This window comes from Dendronephthya gigantea, unplaced genomic scaffold (genome assembly GCF_004324835.1).
Source record: "Dendronephthya gigantea isolate DGI-Jeju-01 unplaced genomic scaffold, DenGig_1.0 000012F, whole genome shotgun sequence".
In the NCBI taxonomy this organism is placed as follows: domain Eukaryota; kingdom Metazoa; phylum Cnidaria; class Anthozoa; order Malacalcyonacea; family Nephtheidae; genus Dendronephthya; species Dendronephthya gigantea.
The window spans coordinates 554,914-581,922 of record NW_021163022.1 but is presented as its reverse complement, the minus strand read 5'-3'; the positions used below and the strand labels follow the sequence as shown (position 1 = coordinate 581,922).

At 35.8% G+C, this 27,009-nt stretch overlaps 3 protein-coding genes across 4 annotated transcripts; all 3 read right to left on the bottom strand.

Annotated features, from left to right (window-relative positions):
- Positions 1 to 36: 36 nt before the first annotated feature.
- LOC114518806 (zinc finger protein Gfi-1b-like) lies at positions 37 to 7,773 on the bottom strand. The gene is made up of 3 exons (XM_028538797.1): positions 7,627 to 7,773; positions 6,776 to 6,964; positions 37 to 1,569 (listed from the first exon to the last, which is right to left on the bottom strand). The coding sequence occupies exons 1-3, from the start codon at positions 7,706 to 7,708 to the stop codon at positions 824 to 826; spliced, it is 1,017 nt and encodes a 338-aa protein (XP_028394598.1). The 5' UTR covers positions 7,709 to 7,773; the 3' UTR covers positions 37 to 823.
- Positions 7,774 to 15,918: 8,145 nt separating this feature from the next.
- LOC114518900 (coiled-coil domain-containing protein 151-like) lies at positions 15,919 to 20,717 on the bottom strand. Its single transcript, XM_028538932.1, has 15 exons — positions 20,538 to 20,717; positions 20,143 to 20,264; positions 19,913 to 19,993; positions 19,512 to 19,691; positions 19,334 to 19,438; positions 18,477 to 18,722; positions 18,273 to 18,309; positions 18,054 to 18,157; positions 17,753 to 17,854; positions 17,625 to 17,683; positions 17,434 to 17,487; positions 17,252 to 17,354; positions 16,872 to 17,021; positions 16,678 to 16,768; positions 15,919 to 16,553 (listed from the first exon to the last, which is right to left on the bottom strand). The coding sequence occupies exons 1-15, from the start codon at positions 20,602 to 20,604 to the stop codon at positions 16,426 to 16,428; spliced, it is 1,629 nt and encodes a 542-aa protein (XP_028394733.1). The 5' UTR covers positions 20,605 to 20,717; the 3' UTR covers positions 15,919 to 16,425.
- A 566-nt stretch (positions 20,718 to 21,283) lies between these two features.
- Positions 21,284 to 26,460, bottom strand: LOC114519092 (band 7 protein AGAP004871-like). Of its 2 annotated transcripts, none has more exons than XM_028539154.1 (8): positions 26,330 to 26,460; positions 23,634 to 23,737; positions 23,486 to 23,558; positions 23,191 to 23,273; positions 22,863 to 23,066; positions 22,651 to 22,706; positions 22,485 to 22,563; positions 21,284 to 22,154 (listed from the first exon to the last, which is right to left on the bottom strand). In XM_028539154.1, the coding sequence occupies exons 1-8, from the start codon at positions 26,355 to 26,357 to the stop codon at positions 21,960 to 21,962; spliced, it is 822 nt and encodes a 273-aa protein (XP_028394955.1). In that variant the 5' UTR covers positions 26,358 to 26,460; the 3' UTR covers positions 21,284 to 21,959. The 2 variants fall into 2 exon arrangements, with proteins under 2 accessions (XP_028394955.1, XP_028394956.1); XM_028539155.1 differs by lacking the exon at positions 26,330 to 26,460 and adding an exon at positions 24,373 to 24,473.
- Positions 26,461 to 27,009: the final 549 nt, after the last annotated feature.

The window sequence follows — 27,009 nt, the reverse complement described above, 5'->3', positions numbered from 1 at the left end:
TAAGCCTACCCATGGTTTACACCTGACTGTCATGTTTTTGCACAATATAATATTTTTATTTTATTCCCAGTATAGTTTAAAAACAACTATTGTCTTTTTTACACTAACGGTTGATGTTATTTAACGTTGTTTCCTATACCCCTATATTTACACTTAATAATTATTACACCTACAAACTATAGTGAAAGTTAAACGTATATGTAGATTTCCCCAACAGACCAAATCCTACTAAATCCTGGCTCGAAGATATTGTTGCGCAGTTTCCTTGTTGAAAAGCTATCATGACTAGCGTTTAAACAAGGCTTCTTGTCAAGGAAAACTTGTCAATTTTTTCGCGCACACACGAGCAAATAAAACTTGTCAAGGAAAACTTGCCCGTCGTCTTATGAGTATGTGCATTGTTAATTGAAATTAATTTCACTCAATCATTAAAATTCCCTAAAAGGCATTTTATCAGTTTATGGTCCGGTTTGAAAAGGCATGTTATCTCAGGACGACAACAAGCCGTTGGTGTGTGGGTAGGATACATTAGGTCAGTTTTAAATGATTATCCTGCAATCTACTCTATTGAATGTGACCCCCTTGCGCCGTGGCCCAGCCTGCGTGATGATTTGGTCCCTATGAAAATTTCATTTATTTTGATTGTTTTTACTACGGTCAATGAACGCCGGAATATTAGTATAACGGGACTAAATCATTAGGCTCTGGCTACGCTACCGCTTGCCCGTGCATGTAACATAAATACTACTTTGTGCCGTTCATTATTATTAGCCATGGTTCCAGCATTGCTGACATGATGTGTTCTGTAAAGTCTAGGCATCTTTCAGTGGATTAATTTAGATCTCTTGATGTTGTCGTGTGTGGCGGAGTGTCTTCTCAAGTCAACTTTTCTATAAAAAGCTCTAGAACATATCGTGCAAACGAAGGGTTTATGTCCGCTGTGTTTTCTACTGTGAGTGATGAGGTTTGATGACTGACTGAACGCCTTGCCGCATTCTCGACAAACATGCGGTTTTTCACCTGTGTGAATGTAAGTGTGTTTTTTCATGTCACTCTTTTGATGAAACCGCTTACCACAATATTCACAGGGAAACGGGCGCGTGTCCGAGTGTATCAACATGTGAGTGGAAAGTGTGGACGACCGCTTAAACGTTTTATTGCATTGCTTGCACGAGAACAACTTTTCATTTGTGTGTACGCTGACGTGTTGTTCCAGGCTCACACTATGCCCAAAGGTTTTCCCGCATGCCTCACACTCAAAGGGACGCCTGCCCGAGTGTGAACGCCTGACGTGAACTTCCAAGCCATGTGGCGTGTTGAAGCCTTTGTAACATTTCACACACTTGTAAGAAAGGTCACTCATCTTAGTTTTCTCAGAAAATTTGTGCACTTCTCGGATCTCAGATATGCTGCGATATTTCGGTTTTTTCACGTAGTCCAAGAGAAGCGGGGTCCTGGAACTCGGCCAATGACTCGCAGTCTCGGGGAAGGTATTGTATATTTCCTTCAGAAAGGGCGGGAAAAAGTTTGGAAAGCGAAGGTTGTTACGATTTGATAAGTAACTTGTACCTGAAAGATAAAAAATAACTTCTTATTAACCAAGCGCGAGGTCTTTACCAGAATTATTGGATATTTGCTAGCATTGCTGACATCATGTCTAGTGCTCTAGTGGATTAATTTTAGATCTCTTTAGTTGTCATGGGTGCCGGAGTGTCTTCTCAAGTCAACTTTTTGTTAGAGCCCCATAGCTTATAATATATTTCCATATATCTAACGAAGAAAAACCTTTCACTTGTAGTTCGTTTTGCCAGCTTCGATGATCACGTTAAATTATTTAGGCAATCGGGTAGTTGTAACACTCCTGTTAATTTAATATATTCAAAAGATCGAAAACTTTTCAGAGGACATATTTTGGGACACCTAGACCTAGTCAGATCTCGTAAAAAATAATCGCACGACTATATCCTACAGTCTGCATCAGAGTGGGCAAATCGCGGGGTACAAGGTTGCAAAAAACCTGCCTATTATGCAGACCAGTCCATATAGTACGAATAGTATATTTCTCGAAAGAAAAAGAAAAGCTACAGATTTTTAAAAATAGTTCATAAGCTTTTAATGGATTACGTTGTGTGTCACGTCTATAACATGGTTTTTGTCAATTGTCAGTTAAATTATTCCGTTTTGACTATTTTTGTACCCCACCAACCGCTGAGTAGAACGCACCTGTGTGTACATTAACTGTCATTACAGTTTGGTAATTTTGACAGCTCAAAAAATCTTTATAACCCGCTTTGCAGATGTCATTTCGACATCATTTGATGGATGAAGATTAATGACTCATAAAAGTTGTTTGGTCTTATTCTTCTTTGATCCACAAATTGAGAGTTTCTAGTCCCCAGCGTGTCAATTAAATCTCCGATTGAAAATTTCATTTAGGAAATATAAACATTTAAAATTCAGTTTCTGGTGCGAAAATAATGAAAAAAACTTTCCGCGTTAGTAGATTATTTGATGCACCGTTCAGCCTGCGGTATATTCCAAGGATGGATGCGTGCATTCAGGCACGCAGTATATGTCATAAATCACAAATTTTTAAAAAAATGGCTACCGGTCAGTGTTTTTTTTTCGATTGTCGCGGAGAAAAAGCGTTAGAAAGTCTAATCCCTAGCTTATTAATTTATTTTGATGTATTTTCTGGGGAAGATATTGACTTGTATTTTTTTAAATAAAAGACTGAAGCGGTCACGTCTTATTTAAAATAAGTACATGTAAATTATAAGCCACTCTGAATATTAAGCCCCCGTAATGGAGTAAGCATAGGCGTGATATGGTGTGAACTAAAATGTGTGTCATTTGTACGTTTTATCGATGTGTGTATGTATGCGTTTTTAAACAGGCAAGGAGCTTTCTTAATTCAAATCGTCCTTAACCAAGTCAATATGTGGTTTCTAAATTTTTTTTATGGGTATACTTAACGCAGACTGTGCTTCTTCAATTACAACTGCATGATCATAATGGCGGATTATTCATTATTTTGTGGTGTTTAGTTTCCATTTGTAGAAATTATGGGCACGTGTGCACAAGTCAGTATTATTTTGTTTGGTCTTTCAATAATCTCAATGTTTTGCTATCGGATGTTTTGCTATTTTTGCAGCTATTTTCTTGCCGAGGCGTCGTTTTCAGAAAAGCACTTGAAATCCGGCTGCTGGGATAATTGTCGCAGGCCTTGATCGCCATTAACCACTCGAAACCCCGTGAAAATATTTACTTTGTTCAGCCTTTGATAACAAGAAAAGGTCCCGCTAATGTTAGGAAACTGAGTGCCGCGTGGGCTTGATATATTTAAGCTTCATGTCGTTAGAAATCTAACAAAGCATCCCTTGCAATGTTTGTACTTTCATCCGCAAAACGTGCTTGGGAAAGAGCGTAGGTGTTTACTGGAACCTAGTCTTCGTCATCTCTAGCTGAAAATTCTACCCTCGTCTTCTTTCGTACAATAAAGGCAAAAATAGATATAAATTCATCTTTTATATGAGCCAATCTATGATTGGGTGATTCGCGTTTTTTTAAAACCAAAAATCAAAGTCATGCATGATTATCAAACATGTCATGAAAGTTGGAATGATGATACTGAACATGTCTCGTTTCACGAAGATGACCTTCATCGTGATCGGTTAGATTCCAAGTTGAAGCGATTCCCAGTTCCCATGCACCTGATCCAACATTATATATAGTTAACTGAAGTAAGGCGTAATATAATTATGGAGATATTCTTTTATATGTGCATCTTATATTTGCCCGTTTTCTTAACCTGAATATGCCAAAGAAGAGCAATGGCAACCAGGCTTATTTTAGGCTGTTTTCAACGTGTGTAATATTAGATATAAATATTAGCTACCCACTTATTTAAGTAATTTCACATTGAATATATAAACTTGGGTCTGTCTAGCTCAGGAAATTACTTGTTCGGTTTAAATGGTGAAGGGTTACTGCATGATGTTTTATACAGTACTATACACTCGGATGGAACTCAATATTCATGTCATGTGGCTCATGTCAGTGCTCTTTCCCTGTTTACAGATTTTCTCTATGGACATAAATATTGTACCAAAAATATTAAACTTAATTTAAAATGAACCTTACTACATCAACGTCGCTGTCCCTGAGGCATTACAAGGGTACTTTCCTTGCCAGGGTACTTTCCTTGGCTGTGTTACTCGAAAGATACGTTGGAGAATATCGTAAAAATATAATAGACCATTCATTATTGAGCCAGTGGGCACGTGCCATAAAATGTACAAGATTTATGTATATCGCATAATATATAGTAATTAGTGGGTAAAGTTCTCTTGGCTCGATTAACGTTAACCAATGCACTTGGTGCAAAGTTTCATAGAATGAACCATCAGTATTTCTATATTATGCATAATAAGGTGTCTTCACTACGCATCGAAGACGAAGTACTCTATTTTATGAGTTCATTCATTGTGTACTTTAACAAAGCCGCTGTAATTTATCAGCCATTCGTTTTTGCCTTTTACCGTTTAAGGTGTGAGCTGTGACTGAATTTTGTTCTCATGTATATATACTTGGCAGCGGCGACAATCATTTCAGCTAAAAATTTCAAAGAAAGTTGCAAAGCGAGTTCTTTGATTCAAAATCTCTCGTTGTAATTTCATTGTTTTTACTTCGGCGACATAATTATCCTTGTTGTTGTTTTAGGAGTAGGAAGTTATGCAAACGCTATTTCATAAATTTTCAAACAAAATTTTCAATAATGCTCGCTAAATTTAAAGTGTCTAAAAGTAAAAGGTTCAGTATTACATCAAATATAGATATCAGTTTCAAACTGTTAATCTAGATCTATTTCTTACAGCCAATAGAGGTGTTATGTTATTCAAGTATAAACTGACCCGCTGCAAGGCAAACCCGAAACACTCTCCTATCAAGACAAACAAATGACGAGCAATGCCAATGTCATTTAGCGAGTATTATAGTCGACATGCAGAAATAAAAAGAATTGATTTATTGATACAAAGCTAGGAAGAAGAGTTTTTTGCAGTTAAATAATTCTTTAGACCTATTACGATCCTAACCGAAAAAAACCTTCACAAGAAACGTTTAAATACGGGTATCTAAACTGGGCAAAGCCAAAGCCAAAGGCAAAGAAATAATATTTGTCACAGTTTTTGTGATTATATATGCATGTGATTTACAATGTCAATACAATATATTGGCTACATGTATAATACATGTCTATTAGACTCAGAAATAATGGAAAGTATTTGGGTAGAGTTTTCAGACAGTTTTTTCAATTATCTACATTGATTACTACACAATAATGGCAGGTCAAAATTTGATTAACTCGACTGACATGCTATATTCCAGCGCTTATAACTTCAATTTGTATTCTCATTTAGTATGCTGTTAATATTTCTCTTCCGAAATCGCCAGTAAACGTAATTGCTGGCTCTTGGCTTGGGCTTAATCCTTTTGTCGCTATACCTTTTCAATCATAGCTTGTTTAAACGGTATAGGTTGGGTTATATCGTTATATCTCGCTGTTTTCTTGTTGTAAACTTTATCGATATGATTTAATTGCGCGTATAAATATTCACAAAAGTCAAAGCAAGACTGAAATTGTTTGCGCAGAAAATTTGTTTCTTCCTCCTTGTGTATATATAGCTACAATAACATAAATTTATGTGCAAGTGTATTAGTCCTGAACATCGGAAAGACAAATAACTTTAGCCAGATGCTGATCCGGTATAAATTAACACAGATTTCGTGATAAGATTTGAGAAAATAGAGAAAATTTAAGATTGTTATTGGATTAAATATAGTGTTTCGTATAAGGCTGTTCAGTTGGCGAGTTATATATAATAATTGTGCTCACCTATGAATTGTTAGAATTTAAGATAAGGGATTTATATTACTTTATTTTGAGGTCCAAAGCCTAAAAGTATCAGTGGCATTTATTTAGAGTTGTCTAATTTTATGCAAATATTGAGTTTGTAATCAGATTCGTGTCTACGACTACATTTTCGCAGTTTTCATAATGAGTTTGAGGAAAAATACTCACAACCAGAAGTTATTCATGGAGGCCACATGATGTTATGACGCATTTGAAGGGGTTAACATGCGCATAAAATATCCAGTCTGCTTTATTTGCAAATCGCGAACGTGTCTTTTCACTGGGTTGAACAACAGCCACCGGTAGATCACTACAGGAGACCAGTAGAAATCTGACAGCTTTGGGCGGGAACAACAATTTATGGAAAACTAAAGCAATTTATTACTGTGGATCTTCTAAAATTAAAAACCTATACAACTTAGCACGTCCGTTAAGATGAGTATCGTGTTTTAATGCAATATGTTCTATGTTCTAAATCGCGAGTATTTTGAACTTTAAGATATACATACATGCATGCGTAATCTATTTCTTTGCAAACGCGCGCTGTTTCATCGCACTCCTGTTAATTTTTCCCAAACCCACGCGCAAGAAACGTTCTATCTAAACGGCTTATTTTTAATTTTGCATTCATAAACCTCGTTTACAAACGTCTTTTAAGAAATAGAAAAGTGTTTTAAGCATAGAAATTTTAAACCATACATAAAGAAATTAGCGATTATATATATGCACAGCCACAAGGATTAAAAACTCGCAATGGGAGGCTTCAGATATTTAGACTGAACACAAATCTCAAAAAATCAGTATTAATTACACACGGAGTTAAATCCATTAAGATCTTTATCTCGTATTTTAGAAGCTTACCGTTATTCGAAACGGAATTAGTGCATTTTATGGATGAAAATTCAGTGAATGCAGATTTTTGGTAAGCTCCGGTAGCGTGTTGTGGCTGACTACGACGTAAGTGGTCCGGCACGCTATCTTGAGTGACTTCCATGTTGCTTTGTTCCTCATCTGCTTCGCCGCTTTCTAATCTTGCCTTCAACTCCCCGTCTTAAAACAAAAACATTTAAAAATAAATTCCCACCCGTAGAATTACGCCAAAAGGCCAATGGATTATACTTGTATAATATGCCGAAGTAGAAATCAAAATGGTAGTTAATCTATAGCTTCTCTGATTTGTTAATAATAACAATAACGTTCATTTTCAAACGTGAACGAATATTGCATATGCGTTGCCGCCTTTTAAGTCAGTATGATGAATTTTACATTTATATTCATTGAGATAAGCGCATTCAGTTAATAGTATGTGGACAGCATCGCTGATGATTTATAAGTTTAAGAATTGAAAACGATATATTTATACACTTAGTACTTTTACTTCTACGTTGAATACACACTGGTTATATGCACCGAGCATTAACTACTTTCGAGATTTTTTCATATATGTTTTGCTATACCGGGCGAAATCTTAATTCCAAGTCTACATTCAAATTGATCCGTTTAGGAAAACACACGGTTAATTTATCATTTTATGGCCTTGGTTTGACGAATGCAAGGATTATAAACTCAATATCCGATCAACAAACGATTTGTAACAGAATCTCGACTTTTCATCTGACGCCGGTAAAATTAAATTTTTGGGCGTTGATTTCGTGGCTTGGGACTTGAAACTTGAAATGAATCTGTATACTGCAAAATAAATCAAGTCTTACCATGATTTAAAGTTCCATGAAGCGCGCTTTGGGCAACGGTATGACTTCTTTTAGCAGTTTTGACTAAAAATGATTTCGGCATGGTTAGATCGACCTCTTGACTCGAAGATATGAAAATTCTGTTCTCAACCGTGAAGCGTTTTGGCGTTTTATGCCTGAGCGTTATGACATTTCGAAATGCTTGCGCGCTAACCTTCGAGACGTCATATTCTGACAGTTGAGCAGGTCGTTGCCAGGGAAACCACGGGTGGAGAGGCTCGCGCATGCGTAAATGTGATCTATAACAGGTGCTCACGATTTTGTGTTATTGGCTTTCGCCACAGTTTTTATTGTCTTTGCATAATGTCCCACCTTTACATTGTGAAATCTCGTTTTATTAAAACTGTGATTTATATTAATCAATACACCGTAGGAGAATATGTACTAATGATAAAATGAAAAAATTGCAGGCGAAAAAGACACGCACGCGAACATTTAGTGGGCACACGTCCCAAAATAGCCGAAGACGCGTTTTGCATTGTGCTCAAGTGGTTCGCCCAATAAAGACAATTTAGCTTCACCGCTTTATGAGGAATTCATATGAACGCATTTGAGTCAAGTACCTGACTGTCATAGCTTTGAAGTTTTAATATTGTTTGTATGAGAAAGTTCAAGGGTTTTATTTTTCAATGTCATGCACATCCACTAAAACATCTGCTCCCTTGGATATATGTCGTCTTAATATAATATTTTTATTAAATATGTGACTAAGTCATTACTGTATTATATGCGACATAGGTCTATAACCTCACTATATATAGGCACGCACTTAAAGTTAGCCATGGTAGAAATACATGAATAATATTTAACAAATTCCATTTAATTTCAGAAACAACATAAGTATACATGACAAATGAAGCATGATTTTCTCTCCATTAAGACGCAAGGCAAGAAATGTTTCTTTTCATTTCAACCCGTATATCCTGCAAGCAGTGCCTTAGTCGTAAAACGTCTCAGTTTCACTGCATGTTTATCGTGGTCACATTTCGCTTTGAAAAACCCATTCCAAATCCAAATGATCAAGTTCATTCCCAGGTGAGTCCGGTCCGGTTTATTGACAGGATTGCGGTAGAACTACGTTTTTGTCAAGGCCGTAGATATACATATATGCGTCCTATGACCTCATTCATGGCGTAATCGTGTATAACATTTAACTGATTTTCGACACAAACGTTCGGCATTTTTGCCGATAATTTGACGCACTAATGTTCTTCTCTCGGTTGAAAATATTTTGAAACCCGAATGGACGTATTTTGAAAAATATCTATTCGCATCAAGGCCAATGGACATTTTGACAAAATTTCTCTAGAATAAACTATAAGCATACAGTCATACAGAAGTATTGGGATAGCGGATAATTTGTTCATGGAAAAGGGGTAGCCCTAGTAAACTAAATGTTTCCTCTTTCACTCGACTGACTTGGTATTTCAGGATCTTCTGAAATAATTTCGATATTGAGCTGACTGCATGTATTGCCTGCCTGATCAATGTAAAGCCTTACGGCAAATATATTACAAGGTTACGATTTTTCCGTTCTGATTTTGATTGAAAACTGTGTCAAGACAGCGAATATAAAATCGTAGCGGTTCGTCGCGTTTCCCCCTTAAAAAAACGGTACACAATTCAACGATGTCATTGTCTCAAAATACTGTGCTTAATTGTTATTCTTTTGAAATGTGAAATAAATTACGAGGCACGGCATTGATTGGCTGAACGATCACACAACTAAAATTTGTTCAGCCGATTAAAATCGAGACGTCTGAATGTCGCAGTGTGTTCATCAAGAACAATAGTATTATTGTTGCTGCCTATTGAAGTTTGTAGGTGTATTTCCTTGTAGGAAGACAATGTCGTTTTCCGCCGTATAAGTTACCTCAAAATCTGTTGTTGCATTAATTCAGAGAATAGTGCGACGGAAGAGACTAAAAGAGTCAGTGGCGTTGCATTTAATCGGCTAAATCAGGGCAAATTGAAGTTATATATAAGTTGAATAGAGAATGTCAACTTTCTTTATATTTACAGGATGAAAGCAATTATAAATGGAGGAAATTAATATACATACTTACATATGTGTAATTTACCGACTCTTTCTTTATCACTGATGTTCCAGTGAATCCATGCTGGTGTAATTATTTTCGCCTAAGGTAATGGACAATTCAAATTCACGTTAACAAGAGGTAAAAAAGACGTTTAAGTTTTTTTTTCAAAATTTCAATAATTGATAATTGCGAGCCTGATGTGCAACTAAATTATAGAACCGCTCTATTAAATTTCTGTTCACACAAATCATAAATCATATATGCACATGCTTTAAACCCATGCATGCAACTGACCATATCAATTAAATGACAATAGTAAAATGAACAACAATGAACCTACAGAACAAACACGACGTGCCGGACATGACAAACTTATATACGTTCTATCCTGTTATCGGACGCTGTGATAAGGAAATAAATGAGCACTAAATACGAGACATTAAAAAACACTTTCCTCGAAATAATCTTTTTGAACCAAAGCAAGCACAAGCTGTATTGTTAGGATGACAACACAACTACCAGGATCGTGTTATTTACTCTTTTCAATACTTCAAAGTGTCAAAGTTATTTTACGTTTCGTTGAATCTCGGGTAACCGCGGGCTCATGTGAACTGAGCCACATTTTTTTCGCAAATCATTTGCGAACTTTTTCTTATTCGCCACTGCTTTGTTCTTCGTGTATGTCAGTCTGCAATTAACCTGCATGCTATATCAGCAGTATTCTCGTTCATTCCAAAACGCTTTTAACGTTAATAATGAAATAAATATTATGACAAAAAAAAAACTTCTCCGCAACGTTTTGACCTCAGGGCCTTAATTCAGGAAAGTTAGAAAATGACTAACATTCCTGCTATCGGTCGAAACGTCGAGAAGTGCTTTTTATTTTGTCTTCAGTATTTTTAGGCAGTTGTTATACCACATTTGACGCGAATTCGTTTGAAGACGCTGCATGCATAAGCGTCATAAATGTACACAATATAGCTACAGTACACATTATATTATCATTTGCTGACTCAGATTCGCTCAGTTTTATATATTTCGAATAACTTGACAAAGTGATGATTTTCCATTTTTGGCGTACTGATAATAAAAAGATGCTTTTCTTCGATATTTGCAGGTGCAAGGGGGAACATTAAAATCTCATTTTATCATCACTTGAATACTCTCTGTTCTATTGGTTGGAAATTAATTAATTTTGCAACTGAGCTTTTGTCTTTTTTGATTCCCGTGGATAAGAGCAATTCTGATTTAAAGTTGAAAATTAAATTTTTAGATAGAATTTAAGATATTGAATTTTTTTTCTTTTTTGATTTTCGGATAATGCAACTATTTTAATTAAGTTGTTTGAGTGATAATGAAGTCGGTTGATTTTATATTTAAAATGTTATTATTTAGGAAAAAAATTGTATCTTGGCTATCCTTTGCGTGAGCTTAATCAGTACCAACTGCAGCGGTAATTTTTAGTACCTTATCAATCGGCGTTTATTATGAATGCAAGTGAGGTGCGAGTCAGCTTGAACGAGTTTGAATGTGAAAAAAAAACATTAGGCTTAAACATGGAGGATTTTTATTGAACCCTATAGTAGATCAAACATACAGACCCCTAACATAGGTCGACACACTCCCTGCCAAGACCCACAGGCATTCACAAATATACCCACTGATCCCCTCATACTTCCTTGATATATTAAATGACGCAGCTCACCCTGACGCAACATGCAGTGACTAATTCTGACAAGAGCCCTACCAATGGGCAGCCTGATATATTAACAAGGACGAAACACGAACTTGTCAACAGGAAGAAAACATGCCTTATCTTCAAGAACTAGCCTGCAATAACCGGCTCTTACGCAATTATGACCAGTGGTGAAGATACATAATATCTTAAAATGTCTATTCTTGTATAAACATGAATATATTTAATACCAAATGCATAGTTTAATAAGCTTTACAAAAGCAAACAAATAAGATTTGGTTGGTGTTTTCATACTGGATCATTTGGCTTTGTTGTAAAAAATGAATTTTATAATTAAGTGTAGAATATGATATATGCAGTATGACTAAATAAATTACTAAAATGTTAAGGCAACATGCAAGTATGTTAGAATTAAAAAATCCATGAATTATATAGTTGCAAAAACCGAATATAACATTAGAAGATTCTCTTAGTCTTATTCATTTTGTCTTGGTTCAGATATGATATTGCATGTATATGCATATAAGGTCGTTTTTTTAATAATACAAGTTCTTTCCATGATACTTATCACTGATAAAAGCAGGTAGTATACATACCTTTCAACTTAATTTAAATAAAAATTGATATTTTTAAAGTCGGAGTATGTTTTTACACCTGTCATTAGCCTAGGAACTCCGATGCTTAAAACAAGTCCATTCTTTATTTGTATCGCACTGAGCTAGAGCTATCCTAAATATCTAAAGCTTACTTGCAATATTAGTCCTGTTCTTCGCTATGCCACGTTCTTTTTTAGTAAGTCGAAGTAATGTGGTCTTGCCAAAGGAAATCCAAAGAGAAAGTATCAAAGTCGAGAGTATTTGCTTCAAAGGTAATTTTCAAAGTATATAATGATCTTTCAACTCAGAATGGAAATATAGAGTGGTTGAAATCGTTGGAATAAATTCACATTGAATAGCTATGTTCATTAGGTTTTGGAGGGAACCTTTAGAACGTTTAATATGTCCTACATGCATGTTGGTTCAACACAATCTAATATTAAATTCTCTGCAATATTGTTAGTTCATTTGGACCTTTTTTCTTGCAACAGCATTGGAAGATTGGAGGCTGTTTAAACTCAGTTTTGATTTAGCGCAAAATTTCCCTTATGCATGCATGTGGACTGTTTGGATTGAATAATTTTGTTTAAATTTGTAAAGCTCGTTCTAAAAACATATACGAAAAGAGCACTGCAACTTGCAATCTTTTTTTTAATACAGATCACAAGGAAGACAGGCAGAGCAAGTTCGTGGCTCTAGATAGAGAATTTATCACAAAAGAGACAAACGTGCAAACAGATAATGCAAAACTCTCTAACTTTTCATTATCGACACCTTTCATTGCGGACAAGGCGTCGCGTAATACAAGTAACAATGCAAATGTTACTTCTGTTGACAAAAAGAAGAAAACTGTTCCACAACTAACTAGCAAGAAGTCCAGAATATTTGAAGATTTACCAAAATTATTTGAATCGAAAGTATCAGAAGAGCCAGAAAGAATTCCTGAGAGTTCCAATGATGTTCATACCGCACCCTTAAAACTTCAAGAAGGTAAGTCAAATTACATGTGTTAGCGGACGCATATATTCAAGAGTTTAGGAAGACAGTTTAGGAATAATCCTTCCAACAATATTGCTCACACCTCATGCACACACCCCACACAAATTTCTAGTTCGTATAGTTAATCACCGTACATATACCATGCACAGGAAGCTTCTAATAATTTTTCTTTTGGCTTATACAAGTACCTTGAGCAAGGTCATTGTTAGTAATTAGTTGTTAGTGTTGTTGTTGTTTTCTACTCCTAGGGCTGTTGAAAATTAGAATATTACTAATATTTGAACGTTTACAACGAATTGTAATGTTTTTATACCCTTCTTTCAGTACAATCATGTTTCATTATTTATAGCTCCTTTAACTATTGCACATGCAGGTTCTAGGTTCCGCTTAATTTCGGCATATTTTCTGCTTCATAACAGTTTTGAAGTTTGTCAGCTCACCTAACTGATGTACTTATGCCTACTTAAACGCGTCCCTAATATGGATAATTATTTGTTACATGTAGCTACATGGGTTTACATAAATTACTGGCATAAAATTTTTTCCAAGCATCATGCATATTGTATCTGCAGTGAATTTTGCACATCATCTGCTCTATGTTACCGAATCATATGGACGGAAAAATAACAAGATAACAAACTGAGATTAGATAATAAATTAGGGCGTGTCATTGATTAAGATCTTTGCTTTTGAACTTGTAGTCAAGAAATCTGATCAAACCTGTTGGTATACCACTTCAAAGACTCGCCTCCATACATAAATACTAATGATTTCTTTCATACAGCTCTGACAGCTCTCATGGATGAAATTATATTAAAATGTTTCATCGTAACCATTATTTGTCTATATTGATTTCACTTTCAATACTAATATCAGGTTTCAAAAGAACAAAACTAAGGTTCAATATATCATAAAGTTAGGAAACGATCACGCATGAAATATGCATACCCGACGCTAAACCTATTGATTCTGAAAGTTTACAATTTTGATGTCCAAGCACGTCTTACATCTTTTGTGCTAGGTTCGAAATTCGAATGTTCGAAAGAACTTTTTCGCTTATTCATCAACACTAAATATCAAGTTTTTTATTCGGAATGCTTCCTTCATTCTGACGTTATTGTGTGCTTTACGGCGCCTACAATATCCTTTATGACATTTGGCCACCAGCAGAAGAGTTTCCGTTTTTGATAAGTTTGCTTTTGCCACCAGTCAGGGTATTTTTAAAATTCAGCATTGTGTTAAAGTCGTGGCAAATTAGCAAGATCATGCGCTGGTCTTCAAAGACTACATTGAACGGAATTACAATATTATTTTCATACCATATCAGCTATATGATTGTAGTGAATCAGCATGCAATTCGATCGATCGATTTCAACAATGCATGAATGTCATTAGAACATTGTCACGATATTATAGTCATATTCGGGAGGCTAAAGGAAGGACTTAACTGGCGCATGTTTTGCGAAAGCTTTAACAGAGATATTGATGATAATAAGTTTTTTTTTGAGGAGTTCGTCGTAGAAAGAACAGGAAGATAAAAAACACAAGAGGCAATCTCGGCGGCTACATGCAATTACTTTATATTCCATGAAAACTATTCATATATATCTTCACAATTTCTCCAAACATACAAGCTATAGGCAGCTCAGTTTCTCTCAGTTTCTCCACTCTAACAACATTTCTATATATATATCCGTCTCTTTTTATTCGTTTCTTCAAGACTTTTGTGAATTTCCACATAATCTCGTATTTCTGGTATAACGTTTTTTATATAATCCAATGTTTATTTTAACAGATATATTTTACCAGAACTACCCCGGAACGTCTGCCGCATCCCCTCAACCTTACGTCTATCAGCCTTCGTACCCGCGAACCTATTGGAGTTATGGCTACCGGCCTGAAAACCTACTAAGATCATATGAAACTCACCATCCTTGGTTAGAGTACGTGCAGGCTCAGCAAGCAATAATACGCAAGCGCTCATTGGCTATACATCAACCAATGTGGCACGAGAATGAATCCTTAATAGCCAAACACAAACCAGTGGAAAACCAGAACGAAACACGAGTCGTCTCCCAATCAAGTGGAAAAACATCGACAGACCAAAAAACACGGCTGAAACCTAAATTAAAGACTTTGCACACTTGCTCCATTTGCCAGAAAATCTTTACCCAAGCTGTTAGTCTTAAACAACACATGATTGTACACTCCACTGCAAAGCCATACATCTGTCAGCATTGTTCAAAATCCTTTAAACGCTCGTCAACTCTGTCAACACATTTGCTCATTCACACTGGAGAACGTCCTTTCGCCTGCGAATTTTGTGGTAAGCGCTTCCATCAAAAATCTGATATGAAAAAGCACACTTTTGTTCATACCGGACAAAAACCTCATCGTTGCACGCAGTGTGGGAAGTGCTTCAGCCAATCATCGAATCTCATTACTCACTGCAAAAAGCACGTCGGTTTTCAGCCGTTCTCGTGCGAGATTTGTGGCGCTTCTTTTATTAAGAAGATCGAGTTACGCAGGCATCGCTATAGGCACGAGTTCAAGGATAATCACAAGATCTGAACATCGAAATTTAGCGGAGTAGGGCAGATCTAGATCATATTTGAACAGTCCATTATCCATGTTAAAATTGCGCGACTTAATTGTAACAGATAACACCTTTTTTTGCAACCGGCAGATTTTATCTTCCACTGAAAACAACGCTCATCAAACACATATTTACTGTTAACATTTTTACATATATCTTTATATCAATATAATTCTCAAATTTCTATTTTAATTCTGATACAATTTAAGAATTTTTTTGGAGTATTATATGCCGTGAACGCGCCAATATATATATAACTTCATCTTCTATTCTGTCAAAACTATAGTTATTTTGTTTTAGTTTAAAAAATATAATGTCAGCTAGTTTATTAATGTTTATTGAGTGTTAAGATTTACAAATCGCTTTCGGGGAATTGAATCAGTAATTGAAATTCTAAATTGCGTATACACGTCTCCCCAAACATCTTAACAGAATTCGGTAAATCTTGGTAACAAAGCTCGTCTTATGGCCTAGTTTCAACGCGGTTTGCCCTGACAGCCGAAATATTTTACCTCGACATACGCGCCTAGTTTAGTTTGTTCTATATTTTCGATTAATTTATCTTAGGTGTAAGGTTCTGATATGAATGAAAAGTAAGATATTTTTACAGACAGAGCACAATTTGAAAAGGTTTACTTATAGTGTTATATAGCTACTACAGCATGGAGTTTACTGTTGTACTATATTGTAATCATACAATAGAAATATCACAACGGAGATTTATTGACAGAATTAACACAAAACAAACTTTATATACCCGCGTACAATCCATAACTGTATAATGTAAATCTACGGTAGACAATTTTGCGTTTATTTCGTGTGTTTTTAGCATTTTCACTTTGTTTTTCGCTTATTCTTGCGTGGTTTGTGTTTCTTGTTTTTAGAATCGATAATTTGTTGAGCATGCATTTTGATGGCTTGTCTTGAAAGAACATCTTCGTCATCACCGCTTTCTTCATCATCTGAAACGTTCAACAAAATATTCGTGTCAATATATCAAAATATTCGTGTTTTTGAGCAATGCAATGTCACGCTATTTCGGATGGCAAAATTTTGGACTCTTGTCGGCCATAATGAAGTTCATACCTTCATAATTTGCGCCACTCAGATCCTTGCTCTTTGGCAACTGAATACGAGTGTTATATTGAGGTATCTTACTTTCCATCGTAACACGGAACTGCAAATGTAAAAGTGCATACAATAAGATGTAAAAACAACATCAGGTATTTGAGGTGTGAAAAAATCCAATACCCTGCATGGACAATTACTTTACTGCTTACCTCAGTATCTTCCTTTAAAATATCTTCAATATCTTTTCCTCCAAGATCATCCATTAGTTTCAACAACTTCTGTTCGCATTGACCCAAAAGGTCTAACACGTATTCATCTGATGTTGGAGATAGTTGTGCCTGAGGGACATGACCTTTTGGCTAAACGAAATAATATTATACCGTAAGCGTTAATACTACAAAACTAGTAAATGAGGATAAAATGATAACCAGGCATTAAAGCAATTTACTTGAAAAATAAAACCTGATGGAAAGTGTCATTGAATGCGAGCAGGTTCAACGTACACCATAATGATTTTGACAGGCAGTTTTGTACCGGTATTGCGTGTCTTTCAATTGAAGTGTTTTAGAAAATCATTACTTGCACTTACAGCTTTAAGATGTTGTAGTTTATCCGCTAGATGTTCCACCCCAGCTTTGACGTTGATCAATGTTTTAGATGTTCGTTCTTGGCGAACACGGGAGTCTTCGAGCCTGTTGAACGATGAAATATAAATATTGAAGTTAAACCAGCCTCTCAACATGTTTCACTGAAGAAATGAATATTCCGTACTTTCTCTCCTCGTCAAGAAGACGTTGCTGGAATTCCTCCAGCATTCTTTGACCGCTACAGATGAAAACAAAAAAAAATTAAATAATTAGAATCTGACGTCGTCTACATGTTGGTTCTAATCAATCGTTTTGAATTTAGTCATTTTTTCCAATCAGTCATAGTTAATAGATAAGTATATATTTTTAGTTTACCTGGATAACTTAGCTTCGCCTGAATATTTCATATCCTCAAATTCACGCTGCAACTTTTCCTGAAATTCGAGGAAAATGCATCAAAACCAATCCCGTCAAAAATTAATATTTTAACGATAGTTTTTTACCTTCTCTTCTTTAAGACGAATCAACATTTTTTCATTATCGTTTTTCAGTTGTTCCAAATGTTTTTGGGTATCTCCTTGCGAGAGAAATCGCTGAACAACTTCCTAGAGATGAGAACAGAAAAAGCTGTAAGAACTGTTTTGAAAAGAAATGCAAAAGACTTTTGCGTTTATTCCATTTTCCGGGTACTTCTCAGTGTTATGAACAAACTTGACAACCTGCTTTGGTTTTTGTATCCTTATGCCAAGCCTGCAAACAATTTGTTGCAGAATTTTCAGAAATGATCAAATTTACTCAACTTACTCGAATATCAGAGACACCAGTCGCGTCTTTTATCTTCATCATAGCACCTTCATAAGTCGTGATCTTTCGTTCTTGCTCCTCTCCTGATAAAACAGGTTTTTGATCTAAACAAATTGGAAAAAAATTAAACTCATGCCCATACCGTTGCAGTGAAATAGCGAGGTGAATGCACCACGTTTGGCAAAATCGAGGGAAAGCCAAATGAAACATTAAACATACCAGACAGATCATCTTGTTGTAAAGATCCTCTTTGGAGCTAAAGAAAGATGAGGTTTTGAATCCTGCAAATTGACTTTAAAAATAGCATAACTGAAAGGATATTGACTATTCAAAGGCATGCATGTCCTAGCTGACTACACTAGCAACAGAGTTTTCGATTATAACTTTAGGAAACTTAAAGTCAGATTATTCATTAATACTTACGCGTTTCTCAACTTTTTCAGCATGTTCTTTCTTCTCTTCAGCTTGTCGTTTATACTCAGCCAAAGCGGCTTCTCTTTCTCGTTTTGACTCATAGACACTCTGCTCCAAGCGTGTGAGTTCAGATTTAGCTGTATCCCGAGCTATCTGTGCATCATTGTTCATAGCTTTCAGCTCACGAAGTTCATCTTTCTGAGCTTTAATTGCCTCTTCCAAATCTTTTAACATGTTTGGCCATTTTAATTGCTCCTAAACAATTCAAATTGGCAACACAATTAAACACCTTACAGTTGATTTCATAAAACTTTGGCTGCTCCAGTTGCGAACTATGTTTTGAAACTGTCAAGTGGGCGGGGAAGTTGTCAATTCCGTTTTGTAATTCGCAACGAAGTTCCGAAGCTCAAATTGAACTTCGGAATTTCAAATCGAACTTTGCGGGCAATTTGACTAAATCGCTATAAAATGGCTACTATAAATCACCAGGGCAAAGCAATTTCAATGCAGTAAAGAAATATATTGTAATTGCATTGCCCTGGTATTTTCTAGTAGCCATTTTATAAAAACTGAGTCAAATTGCCCGCAAAGTTCAATTTGAAATTCCAGAGTTCGATTTGAACTTCGGAACTTCGTTGCAAATTACAAAACGGAATTGACAACTTCCCCGCCCACTTGACAGTTTCAAAACATAGTTCGCAACTGGAGCAGCCAAAGTTTTATGAAATCAACTGGTAAGACTACATGGTGTTTACAGAACTTGATAAATACAGGACAGACATTTTTTCTCTGTATTTGTGGAATTCTTGTCAGTTATATTGCAGATAGTAATATCACTGTAGAGCAAAATATTATACAATCCTTACCTCTCTCAAGCATTCAATAATCTGTTGATATGTTGTTGTTATTCTTGTTGCTTCATTGCACTTTAAGTTCATTTTGTCCAATCTATTCTCAAGCACCCTCAGTGTCTACACCAAAGATATCAATTAGACATTAATTAATGCTTCAGAAAAAAAAAATTAAGAAGTTGGTTTTCTGTACCTGGGCATCAGGTGATTCTCCAATGTCAGTTTTCTGAATTTCTTCTGTCTCTCTTGTCATCTGGTCAACCTGTTTCTGCATCTGCTCCAGCCTCTTTTGTTTGTTTTTGCGTTGATGTCTGATCGCATTCAGTTTGTTCACTGACTCACAAACCTGTTGATCCAATTTTTCAATTGCAATCTGTAAAAAGAACATAAAATTTAAGATCACTCTTGGCACACTTCTACACTGAGTTTGTCTTAGGGCAAAGAGACAGTTTTGATAACATTTCATACAAAAAACCCAAATATGCTGTAGAAATTCCAAACCCAGTACATAATAGTATAAATATTTACACACAAATATTATTTGATGTCACATGGTTGTAATGGTGAGCAGATAATTTTGTTGAAAACAATTACCCTGCCAGGCAGTCCTTTCATAGCACAATGTCGCTGTGGATCTCTCTCCTTAAATGCATCATCAATCACTTTTTCATCCCCCTGAGATAAAATATTCAGAATAAAATAATATAACTAGTAAGCAAAACCTAGTGAGTTACAATTCTCAGGTCATCAACAGCAGAATATATTAATGCATGTTTCATGTAAGCTACTACTGTTTAACATATCATAATGAACGTTCAACATACAGCTTTGCTTTTGGCCAACTGTGTTCGATATTCTTTGCTCTGTTGTCTCATTTTTGTCAAGACTTCTTTGTTTGTTTTGATCTTCCATTGTGCTGTTTCTTTATATGCTTTAGTGTCACCTCCTGAAATGAAAATGGGTACTTTTAAGTACAATGTTTGCACTGATCAGACTAGAATAAATCGTTTAAAAAACAAGCTAATGTGCATGTAGACCAATTTTATATACTTGAGATAATATTTAACTATGTCTTTGCCTGTTCCATAACATTAGATGACCTTCTAAAGAATGAGACAGTTCTATAAAAGTCCTTAAAGCTTTGCATTCAACAATAATATCAAATGGTTATAATTAATGCAGAAGATAGCTAGTTTAAGTTTGGTCAACATATACCTACCCAGCAGAGCAACTTTTTTTCTTAACTCTTCAATTTCCTCCGTCAGAACAGCTGGTCTTTGACTCATCTTCAAATCAATTTAGCAATTCACAAGAAAATATTCCGAAGTATTAAAAATATCTACAAAAACCTTTCGAATCATTCAAGTTTCAAGTAAAAATGGACGAAGTTGTTGACGATTGCGTGCCCGTCGCTAGGCAACGGTTCACGGTTGTTATGGGAACATCGTCATCATCGCCTTTCAGAAGCAGTCGACTAATTTTGCGGAAAACGCGCGCGAGGAAAAAACGGCGTATTTTATATACCAATTGCATCCACTGAGCTATATAATGCTTATACATTATATATAGGAACACCAAGTTTACCTCACGCTTGGCATTTCGAAGAAAATAGATCAGAATGGCTCTTTGATATAGCCGAACATTTTAATTACCTACCCAAGTTTTGATACTTCGACATACGTTTACCGGAAAATGTCGACGAGACATTCCAAATTATAGTCTGTGACCTTTTTTTTGCATACCGAGGGGGGTAAATCTAGATTTGAAGATTTGATTACGTCTTTTAATAAAAACTATCAAATCTAAAGCTGATAATCTTTTGACGTACAGTGGTCAATATTACCTTTCTATAACTGCATAGCTGCTCATCGCATGCTTCAGCTGAATACGAAGTTACTTAATTGGTCAGAAAGCGACCATACAGGATTACAAAGAATACTTGTGAAAGATGTAAAAAAGGCACTTTTGAGTTTTGACGACAATATATTTATGATACCTAAAGAACTATACTTAAATACTTTTTGTTCTGTCATCGGTAAATATTTTGCGAAGCTATTACGTCAAACACTGAAGTTATCTTTCTACTTAGAAACAGCTAATTAAGCTAATTAACATGATGTATACCCAGAAAGTCCATGTATGATTGCCAGGGAATAAGTAAGTTACAGATTGGAAATTAAATTAAATGCCTAAATTAAATTATTTTTTCGTAATAAATTATTGTATAAAACTTGGTAATCTACGCCATCTTAAATCAAAATTTCTTACATGATGCCAGGGATGCCGGGACGTCGAAAAGCACCAAAATTGGCTGTAGTACTTTCGTTAAGTATATGAATTAAGGTCATTTTCCATCTATTTTACAAATAGATTTTGATTTTTAAATCACTGATCAAACAAGATGAAAGCGAACGAGAATCGATTTTGATGAAAGAGCATTGCATCCACATGCACAACTGCACACATGCATAACATGAAAGTTCTCGTTTTCCGTTCATGTTTATTTGACCAGAGATTAGGAATAATCTATACTAACTGATTTACTAAATAAAAACAAATGTCTGAATAACTGTTCCTCTCTCCAAAAGAGAGAACGAGAGCTCCTTAATTCCCTTTGTCCCGGTGTCCCTGATCAGGCTAGTTAAGATTTAGAAGGCAAAATACGGTTGACCAAATCCACCGGCACGGGAAATATGATAGTAGAATTTTTCTCAGCCGATATTGTGTTGAGTGTTTGAAGGTAACGTAGTTGTAAGGCCGATGGTGATTCAGACATGACTTCTGAAGCTTCTTTCAACGACCGTGCAGCTTCACGTTCGCCATTTGCAGCAATGACCTAGGGAAAGAGAGCATGAGGCGTATGTTAAAATAGAAAGATCACGCCTGATGCGTGGCTACTGATGCACTCATCCCTGATCAGTCTGTGAGTTACTTTCATGATGATTTTCAAATTTTATTCGTGTGTAAACTTCACTGAGAAGTTGATAAATGCCCAAGATGTGTTGTTTGAGTTATCGTTTCTCTATACTTGTCCTGCATGCATTTTATGAGAATATTTATAGCCAACTTCGTTCCGATCCAGGCAACTTCCGTCTGAAAACTAGTTTTTTCTCGGTGGTAACTTGAAAACTGCATCGATTATATAGATTGAAGCTCTAAGAATTACCTTAGCTCTAGCCTCTCTGGAGGCCTCTGCCTCTGCGGCCATAGCTCGTTGTAGTTGAACGGGAAGACGGATGTCTTTACTAAAAACAATGATTGAAAATTTGTCAGTTTATTTCAAGACTAGCTTCTGGAGAATCTTCTCTTTTCGAAAACTTGTGTTTACTTACATTTCAACTCTTTCAACCTTCACACCCCACGGATCTGTTGCCTCATCCAGGATCATCTGTGAAAAAGGAGTTTTGTTTTTCATTTTGATAGTAAGTATTGGATCATCTCGTAGTTTAATCCACAAGATTCGGTCCTTTAAAAGGCGGCAAATTTCATGGTCTAATCTTGTTCTTAAACTGTCACCCAGCGGGAAATTGATTGAAATTCTAACCTGCATTGTGTTGCTTATTGTCTCTCTATCTCCAAAGATTTCTGATAGGTTCTTGCTTCCGATCATGTTTCGAAGTGTTGTCTGTGCCAACAGTCGCGTTGAACCCTGGGCATCACTGACATTCGCCACTGAAATTGTTGCGTTGTAGATCCTGAAATAGACCACTGCATCCACAGTCACTGTTACACTATCCTTCGTTAGCACCTGTACGGAAAATGTTCTGTTTAAGAGACCATAAATAGTATATAAAAAGCATCATTCCATCACAACACACTCTTCCAGTGTATGTTAGCGTCACATTGATTTCATGCGGCCCAGCCATTATTACCTCTTGCGGAGGAACGTCAAACGAGACTGTTCTCAAGTCAATCTTTGAGTATTCATCAATGCATGGTAGGATGAAGATAATACCTAAAGAAAACAAGGTTTGTCAGTGTGTTCAGTGATATGCTGGCGAGTCAAGTATGAGTCAGTGAGACATTCGCCATCGCTGATGACTTGAGACAAAAAAATAACGCTCGAGACTAAATTAAATTATTTAGCTTTTCTTGAATTCTTTCCAAAAGATCTTAACTTTTGCTAAACCGCATTACAAATATCTTCAATTAGTCATCCGTACTTACCAGGCCCCTGCGCTCCTCCTGGGGTAATTCGACCAAGTCGAAAGGTAACCGCTCTTTCATATTCTGCTACGACCTGTGAAAAAGCGATTTCGATCGATTTTAGTGCTCTTGTTCTATATTGTAAAACTCATTTCTAATTCATTTCTACCTTCAAACAAAAGAACAAAGAGAATGGAAAGGTACAAGCGACCACAATGAGTGACAAAACTGTCAAAATCTTTCCACACAATCCGATGTCTCCTTCCTCACTGGCTATAAAACAAAGACATTTATGAGAAATGAAAATAATTATAAATCCCTTCAACAAAACAGTCAGAATGCTAGGCTTTTCATTATGATTTTCATTTTTGCCAGTGAAAGGTATACTGATTATTAGTAATTTAGTGCTTCCTATAAGGAAATTGCCTTAGGACAATCTGAGTATCATTCCAACTTTAAAACATGGAGAACATTTTAGATGGAAAATTCTGCTTTGTCAATTGTCACACTGGTTATAATAAAGAGTTGACTTTGTCTCATGACACCACAAAAAGAAAATATATTTGTCTTTGTGGTGTGACCATTCTCATGTATAGGAAAGATGTAATTAAACTAATATGCGTGTATACATGCATGTGCACTTTTAAAGCGTTTTCTTTTAACATCTTCTTCACATAGTGTGAAATAACATATTTCAAATGTATAACTGTCGCAAGGTTTAGTGCCGGCTTACAATTGCATCTATAGTTGCCGGAAAACGCAAATGAAAACGCTGACACTCGTGCATTGCTGCATGAACAATAATTAGCGGTGAGAATGGTAAATTACGTGCATCACCTCAATTATTTCCCACCATGATTGTTCAAAGATACAACGGAATCAAGGTATCATAAGCTTTGCATCCTCACCTTTGGTATAAGCGGGCATATTGTTGAAATACTTGAAAATAATATTCTTTTTGTTATGAGTATATCTGGATTAGACGCAACAGGTTGCGAGACGCGATTCTTTTGCCTCAAACGCTTGTAAACTAAACTAGCTGACATTTGATAACAATAAATATTTAATGCGAGAAGATATAGCCAAGCTGTCATTGGTTACCTACTTTATCAACCTTTTTTGCCTGGTCATTGTTGATGCATGGCAAAGCAGTTTCCTGTTTGCACGTATATATTTTCTGTGTGATTTAATGTGTATTCAGTTTGGTATTTAGTAGTAATATACAATTGAAAAAGTTTTGAACTCTCCGTGTATGCACGCCCAAGTGAAAACACCCAAGTAGAAAGCAGCCTCTATTTCTTCTCTATTGAAACCTTTCCAATGCGTTGCAAGCTGCAATATTCACTGATTACACAAAACAACTGAATTTCAGATCCTGTTAAAACTATTTTAGAGTATAATCTGGACAAACATGTGTGTGTATTTTTCCAGCCCGTATTGTGCATGAAGGTGTAGCTAGTATGTACTATAAATGTGGATGCCACCTGTTGCTATATATGGAAGTAAGTTCGTCTTGAGTCTAATACTAAATTATCAATGTCTGCATCGATAGAATTGATGTACTGGTAATGAATATATATATAGGTTACCAATTTGTCGAATTAGTATAGTTCAGTTTGTTCAACTTCGTACAAGCACAACACATCCCAGTGCGTATGCATAGTTTTTTAGTGTTGTGCATACATTTAGGTGCCACCTGTTGTTGCTTTCAACGCTTTCTAACAGTTTGATTTCGAAATGAACTAAATGTTCAAAACGTATCTGCATGCAACAACGATACATAGTCATAGACTGTGCAAAAGGCGCCCGGCAGATATTTCTAATAAATTTACTTCTTGCTGTTTGCGTCGAAATGCCACCTAGTATGTCGTATATAACGTTACGTATTTAACTGGTCGTTGCTCAGTTCCATGGCGTCAAATATGCTGGCGCTAATGCTGCAACACGCATCTACGCAAATCTTATAGTATTAATGATATCAACTCAAATACACTAGATTTATCCTACAGTTCAGCTTGCGTGTTCATATTGCGGAGTAGCAGAGAGCTATACTAATAGTTACATGGATTTGGCCACCTGTTGCTATCTTCCTAATGTCAGTTATTGCGCGGCCCACATTTCCCGACTATTATTATAGTATTCCTTTGTCGCAGCCTTTAAAAGCTTATATTTTTGTTTTACCTTATTTGCAATTTGATTTATTAACACTTGGTTTTCAGCCTCAGAAGCCAAAGAGATTTTTGTAATCAGTGCTAACAGTTGAAATAAGCAAGTAAATCCTGGTAAAGAAATACTTAATTTCGATTGATAATAAAAATATATATGCTTTATAACTCACTATAGTTTATAGCACTAATTCGTTAATTGTTTTCCAACTGATTATCTAATTGAGAACAAATTTAATAATCAAAGAATTCGCGAAAAGTTTCATTCGGGTTCCTCCCGGGTTATACTTATTGGAAATACCACAATTTTTCCTGTGTGCCAGGATATCAAATTATGAGAAGCAAATATACCTTGATAGCATTTCATAATCTTTTTTTCGCCTCAAGAAACAAAAATGAACCGCCGCAGTATGCTATTCATTCGTTCTCGCATTGTGGTTTTGCAAAACAAACGCTACAATCATGAGTTAGCATAGCATTTGCTAATTACATTTTTTTTGCAGTGCTATAAGCAATGTCCAAAACAATATAATCTGTAACGAAGTGATAATGTATAATGAACGCTAAAGTGTAGTTTGTTATACCATTATCAGGCATTTGCACTTAGTTTAATTTTATATTTCTAACCATCAGCTTTCAAGGAATGATTGCACACAGAACAAATATTGTAGTAACTAAATATAGCTAATATTCCACTTACTTCCCATGCAGTTTAATTCCTGGAGCATTTTGAAAGTGAAAATTGTCTTCGAAATCAGTAAGGCGTCTGTTCGCTTGTTCACCGCTGTGACGAGCCTTGCGTTAGCGTCCTACAGCAAGCGTTCAAAGTCTTCTGCGGCATCTGACTAACGCATTGTTTGTAAACATTTTTCGGTTTGCCCAGTCAGAGCGCATTACGATAGATCTCAATATGTTCACTGGACTCAATTGAGTTAGGGACGCTAGATGTAAAGGAAAACTATTTTGAACAAAGTAAAAAACAATTGCGCAAGAATAATGGGGTAAAATCTAATTTGACTGCTTGGTGTGTGACGCTGTCAATAATGTGATCACTATGTTCATTTTATTCAGGCCTTACGGTGGATTTTACTCTATATTATTAATACAGTACATTTTGCGATAAATTGTTGATACTTATCACCTCATTTATCACAGTATTCTTCTTCAGCGCATAGGTCAGTATACTTTAAAACAAACTGAAATAAACAAACTAAAAATTACGACTCTTTTTAAACGGAAACAGTTTCTTCTCGTGAGGAATATTGTAGGTACGACAATTGGGCCCGACCGCTCGATTATTCCACATGCTTACTGAAAAATATTGTGCAGAAAGAATTTATATCAGACATTCTCGAAAGCACATAAAATCATCGGGCAAAC